The sequence below is a fragment of the Erpetoichthys calabaricus genome, chromosome 5, assembly GCF_900747795.2.
Source record: "Erpetoichthys calabaricus chromosome 5, fErpCal1.3, whole genome shotgun sequence".
Classification (NCBI taxonomy): domain Eukaryota; kingdom Metazoa; phylum Chordata; class Cladistia; order Polypteriformes; family Polypteridae; genus Erpetoichthys; species Erpetoichthys calabaricus.
Genome location: NC_041398.2, coordinates 13,995,724 through 14,002,126, shown reverse-complemented (window position 1 = coordinate 14,002,126; position 6,403 = coordinate 13,995,724). Strand labels below are relative to the sequence as shown.

Sequence of the window (6,403 nt, the reverse complement as noted above, 5' to 3'; positions counted from 1 at the left end):
CATATTGATTTGACAAAATTTTACACCGGATGCCCTTCCTGACGTAACCCTCCCCATTTATTCAGGCTTGGGACCTGCACAAAGAAACACACTGGTTTGTGCATCCCTTGTGGCTGGGTTACAAACATTTGAAATATCAGCGTTAGCGAATTGTTTTACTGTAAGTGACACCAGAAACTTATGGTAGAGCGTCATTAAAAAGAAAGTTTATTACACTTATTTCTTGCTACTTAGTGTAATAATTTTGTTCAGTAAACCCTCTGATGCCAAGCCATATCAGAAAAATAAACTTACCATTGAAAACGTTGTGAAGATAATCGCACAAGTCAGCGGAGATTTCAGTTTCTGTTCAGATGCTGCCTGACTAGAGTCTTTTCTTGAACTCACACTGCCACCTAGTGACTGCTTGGTGCATAATACACTTAACAACTGGTAGAAATGACCCAAACAGGGTGAGATAAATACCCCTCATTTTTCATTATTAGATCTTTGGACTCAAAATAACCTCAACCAATGGGCTGTATATACCATTTTCTTATTTTTCATCATTTGTACATATTTGGTATAATATTTATTTGAGAAATTACAGTAATTATGTGGTTCTTATGATTCTTTTACCTACATGTTTTTTATGACGTGGATGCTGGCAGTAGCGGATCTACTATATTGGGCCCCTGATGTTTGAACTGTTACGGGGGGCACTTTGAAACCAGAAATGAAGTCTGAGTGACCGCTGAAATCATCTTCATTGTGTTTGTTTGACAACAGACCACCACAATTTTTTTTTAATGTAACCGCTACTTCTCAGACGTCGATTAAAATTGCTGTGCTGAAATACACGGTTATTAAAATTATTAATTTAAACAATCTCATACAGTAGACACCGAAAATAATGAAGCAATGTGAGGCCTCTTATTTAACATTGCTTAATATTCCACAGCTTAAGCTTCATCAGTTTTATTAACAGATCATCCCTGCGGGCGCTGCGCGGAAGAGGCCAACACAGTTGAGATTCACTCATAAAGCTAAAACATTTCTCATGCTTAGATATCGAATGATATGCGAAACACACCCGTTTTGTTTTTTATGGTTCTTCACCCCCAATGCTCATACAGCTCATGTCACATTAGACGGTATTTTCAGTTGTAACCTTCATTTACATCATCTTAGCTACTTGAAGGAAGTCGAGCATCTAATGTGACATCCACACAGACTGAGACCAACTACCGTGTGACTGGCTAGGATGAAATCAAACGGGTCTGATGGTCTCTTTGGTCGGAGGGACGGGGCTCATTGCGTGTAATATTTGAAAACCAATGAGCGTTTAGATGCAACGCATTGGATGTGGCGAGGAATAAGGAGCACGTGTGTTTTGAACATCATGGACAAAAGAGAAGTTGGTCTGTCTGGTGTATTATTTTGCATGTACTAAAATCAAATGGAAAAGGAGTCAGAGACTCTGGCTGAACGCACCCCAGCTATGAACCCTTCACACAGCGCCATCTCTGTCAGTCGGTACGCTATTGGCTGTTAGAAAAACGGGGCGAGCGCCACGGTGCTGCAAGATCGGCGTTCAGTCACTAAACGTGAATGGGCTCAGATTTTCAGTTGCGTGATTTGACATTGTGCAACGATGAGATTAGCAACTGACATACACCTCGACAAAGCGGCGCATAATGCGACTTCGGCGAAAAGTTAATTTTTAAAACACCAACTCCGTAAATGCAAAGCTAATTCTCGTGTTCCAGAAACTACCAGCAGTGCACGTTTTACCGCTGTGAGCTTATCTCGTCTGCTCTGTCGAACCTTGTCAGGTGGGCTTCCTGACCTAAATTCCTACATTAACCCTTCCTAAAAATTGTATGTTGATTAAAGCTGATAATTCACACAAAGTCCATCTGATACTGCAAGTTCCCTTCTAAACAAGTGCCAAGTGTAAGTGCTAAAAACCGAAGCTGAAAAGACAGTATTGTTATAAATAAATAAATAAATAAATAAATAAATACAAGTTAATGATACTGCGGTGGGTTGGCACCCTGCCCATGATTGGCTCCAGCAGACCCCCGTGACCCTGTGTTTGGATTCAGCGGGTTGGACAATGGATGGATGGATGGAAGTTAATGATAAAGTATACGGCACATTACAGAATTCCCTCCAAAGGCGATATAAGGAAGATTTTTCCCCCCACTTTATTTCATCGGAGAATTTCAATTATAAAAAAGAAAAAAGCAGCTCACATAAATGCTATAAGAAACAAGTCGTATTTTTTGTACAGACCCTCATCCTGTCCCAACGTCTCTTAATTCAATACGGGGAATAAATAAACGTCAAGGAAGATGAGAAGGTGATAAACGTGACAACTGCGAGTATTTCTAAAGAGGGGCTGTGTAAGAAAAGACGGCTTGGGAATAAAACAGATCGCCCTGCAAAGAGTCACTTCTAGGCGGTCTTCGTTTGGACGGATCAGTCCGATGTCGTGACGTGCTGATTGCACAATAACGCCGCACGAGCAGAGGGAGTGCAGTTGATTTCCCGCGCTCCATTCTCGCGCTGTCTCACTAATGAGTCACGTGAGCCGCCACCGAAAATTTAAACCCGCGCGCGCGCGAGCTTGACTTCATGTTGGTTGTTTGGCTCATTCACAGCATGGCGCGTTTGGGTTGTTGGTGTCTTTTCTGGTTGTGCGTGTCGGGCGCGCAGTTTGTTTTTGCGGCGTCAGGCGATGTGACTAAGAAATGCGACGAGGACAAGGCGATGACGCTGTCATTAGAAGGCTCTCCGACCGTTTTTCTCCAGAGTGAGTACAGGTTGTCCTCGACCGCTGGGCATAGTTGGAGCCTGCGGCTTTCAATAAATGACGTCCGCTTTTATTTCTGTTTTTCAGAGACGATTGGCGGACTGGTAAAGGTGACCAAAGATCTGCCAGGAATCGTCCTCCGTGTGAAGTCTGGCCGCACCACACTAACGGTGCCCTTTTCTTCCCGGTATGGCTACGTTGCAGAGCAGGTGAGTAGCTTTATGTTGCAGTTCATAATCAAGCTGTGGTATTTTGTACTGAGGTTTGAGCCTCTCCTTTGCTTTCTCTTTAGCATTCCCAGTATGTCGTTGTCATTGCCATTGGACGTCCCTCTAATTTGAAGACGTTCACATGCCATAAGCCAGGTATGCTTCTTACACTGCCAACCAATGAGTGTCTCTCCAATCTTCTAATTGGGCTTTTTGACCATCGCAGCTCGCCGCTCTGTGAGTGTTGCTGAGAGATGTGCAGTTGCAGCCAGTGAGAAGCTCCCTTGTGGAGGGTCTTCATCCATCACTCAAGCTGACTGTGAAGCCAACAACTGCTGCTACGATTCAAGCAGCAGCACCAGTCCATGCTACTATGCCAATGATGGTGAGTGGTTGGGGGGTGTGAGTGAGCAAAGGTGGCTGCTACTGGATATTCATGCTGGTTTTCTTATTCCAGTGACTGTGCAGTGCACCCTGGATGGCCAGTTTGTGGTGGTGGTGTCTGAGAATGTGACCCTTCCTCCCCTGGATCTTGGGTCCATCCAGTTGGTGGACAGTAGTTCCCCCAGCTGCAGCCCTGTGACCAGCCTGTCCAGCTTTGTTGTGTACCAGTTTCCAGTCAGTGCCTGTGGCAGCACAGTTCAGGTGAGACTTCTCTGCGACTTTGGGCTAACATTGCCCAGTAGGGTATATAAAAGCAAAAGGTCTGGCAGATGCATCAAACAATGTTCCCTTCAACCTAAATTTTAAATACCTTCAAGCTGTCCTAGTGTGGTTTTTTTGGAATGTTGTGAATAGCGGATGCTAGTTGACACCCCCCCCCCCCCCCCCCCCCCCAATTTGTAGAATTCAGCAACAAGTGTAATGTCCCTGTTTTCAGCTGGCTGGTGGCAATGTGACTTACCAGAACACCATGTCTGCTGCCATCACTGTGAGCAGTGGTCCAGAGGGCTCCATCACCAGGGACAGTGTCTACAAGTAAGGCTTCTGAACCTGCTTCCTCTAACCCTAAATGTGCTCTACCTGCTATGATGTGGTGTTTCTCTCCTCAGGTTGTTCTTCCAGTGCACCTACTCGGGAAGCCAGGATGTGCAAGTGGAGGCTGAGGTGTATACTGTGGCACCACCTCTTCCAGTAGTAGAGCAAGGGCCATTTGACCTGGAGTTGGTCATCGCAACAGGTACTATGGGTGTCCCTATGGGTTTGTGTGGTTTCATTCCCAGGGTGACTAGAAGGCAACAATCTTAAACACAGGTTGGAGATTTTGGTGATCCAATCATGTAGTTTGGGTGTGACTGCTGCTAAATGCCCCTTCCTTTCCATTCCCAGATCCCTCCTATGGCTCCTACTATGTGGATGCTGACTACCCAGTGACCAAAACTCTGAGGGATCCTGTGGCTGTGGAAGTGCACATCGTGAACAGGACTGACCCTAACCTTGTTCTGACTCTTGGGGACTGCTGGGTCACCCCAGGACCTTCTGCTTCCAGCCAGCCCCAGTGGAGCCTTCTGGTGAATGGGTAGGTGCTCCCCGAATGTGAGGTTGGAGGGATTGGCTATTCAGTGCTAACCAGGGGGGTTTGCTTGTTCTAGGTGCCCATACACAGGGGACAACTATTTGACCAGCTTGGTGACTGTGGACAGCACATCTGGAGTGGCCTACCCAAGTCATTACAAGAGATTTGTGTTTGAGATGTTTGCTTTTGTGGATCCTGTAGCTCAGCAAGCCTTGGCTGAAAAGGTGGGCTTCCTTACCAAGTGTTTAATTCTGTGCCTCTGCTGCTTTTGAGTTTCGTGGTCGCACATGAAATATTCTTGGACTTCAGTTTTGTGTGGTAGAATCCATAGTCCTGACAGCATCATGTCTGTGTTCTGCAGATCTTCATCTACTGTGTTGCTGCTGCCTGCTATCCCTCTGCCACAGACCCCTGTACTCCGATCTGCCCTGCAAAAAGTGAGTAGCCTTTGGTTTGGCTTTGCTGTGGTGGCTAATGGGATAGTCCATACTGGTAATGAAGTGCTTTGTAAAACGTGCACCGAGCTAGAGGTGTTTAAAGGCGAAACGAATTTTAGGAAGCCCAGTTTAAAGGCCTAATGGCTTATTTGATCTAAACCTTGCTCCTTGCTATTTTAGGATCTGGCAGAGCTGCAGACAAGTTGGCACAGATTGTTTCAGCCAGGAAGAATGTGCTCCTTCACAGTGGTCCAGTCGTTGTTGAAACTGACCAGGTGCAATCATCCAGACTGGAGCAGGAAGGTAACCATCGTGATCCTCCTCCTGGTGTTGGCCAGAGTTCTGCTTGAGGTCTTCATCCCTCACGGTTTGGCTTGGAGTGTAAATGTCCTTTTGTCTTCCTTCCACAGCCCCTTTTCCCACTGGATACCTGGTGCTGGGAGCTGCAGCGGCCATGTTGATGGTTGTACTGGTGGTGTCTGTAGTTGCTGTGAGGAGGTTGAACAGGCAGAATGTGAATCTGAAATCCTAATAAAAGCTCTTAAATGTTTACAGTTTTTGACTTTATTCTTAATTTAAAATCCCTGTGTAAAATGTGTTCAAGTAGGTGCTGCTCGCTTTGGTTTTAAAGAAATGAGTTTTTCATGGTGACCTGCACATCTCCTACCCATCAGCCCACACAATCTTTCTTGGGCATTTGGCCACAAGCTATGTAGCTGGTATGGTACTACAACCCACAAGTTTATTTTATGTAGCGCCTTTCATACAGTCAAGGACTCTTTACAATTCAATACACTAACAAGATGGTAGAAATTAACGTGAACATGGATAATCATTGAAGAGATGTGGTTTTTACCAAGTTTTGAAATGCATAGATGCCTTCTTTGCAAAGGCAGAGAATTCCAAATTTTAGGGGCCATGACACTGAAAGCTCTGCCACCCATCGTTCTTAACCTGTATTTAGGTACAGCAAGTAACTTTGCGTCGGATCTTGATGCATGGGCAGCAATGTAAGGAAGTAGCAGCTTCGACAATAAGGGACTAAACCATGAAGGTCTTTAAACATGAATTTTATATCCGACTCTTGAAGAAACTGGTATCCAATATACAGAGGACGGGAGTGATGTGAGCAAATTTTTTTTTAGTGTAAGTAGACAAGCAGCAGAATTCTGAACATTGTAATATAATCTATTGGATTTAGTAGGGAGGCCATAAAACAAAGCATTGCAATAGTCGAGATGGTTAGTGATGAAAGCATGAATCGGTATCTTTCATGCTGAGGAAAGAATGCAGATGTTTGCAAAGATGAAAAAAGGCTCTGTACTATAGAGCTAATGTGTGGTTGAAATGTAAGGATGTGCTCAAAGATGACACCCAAATTACTGATGCAGAGGGTTGAACCAGGATTCCATCGGTCAATTTTTCGCCCATGAAGGATAGAGCG

General features: G+C 44.9%; 1 protein-coding gene across 1 annotated transcript in view; it reads left to right on the top strand.

Moving 5' to 3' along the window:
- Window positions 1–2,617: 2,617 nt before the first annotated feature.
- Window positions 2,618–6,403, top strand: part of LOC114641561 (zona pellucida sperm-binding protein 4-like) — a 48,728-nt gene continuing 44,942 nt past the window's right edge. Inside the window, exons 1-4 of the mRNA XM_051927468.1 lie at window positions 2,618–2,797; window positions 2,885–3,006; window positions 3,090–3,162; window positions 3,233–3,422. Of these exons, the coding sequence (XP_051783428.1) occupies window positions 2,620–2,797; window positions 2,885–3,006; window positions 3,090–3,162; window positions 3,233–3,422 (563 nt within the window). The 5' untranslated portion in view covers window positions 2,618–2,619. The remainder of the gene's footprint in view (window positions 2,798–2,884; window positions 3,007–3,089; window positions 3,163–3,232; window positions 3,423–6,403) is intronic.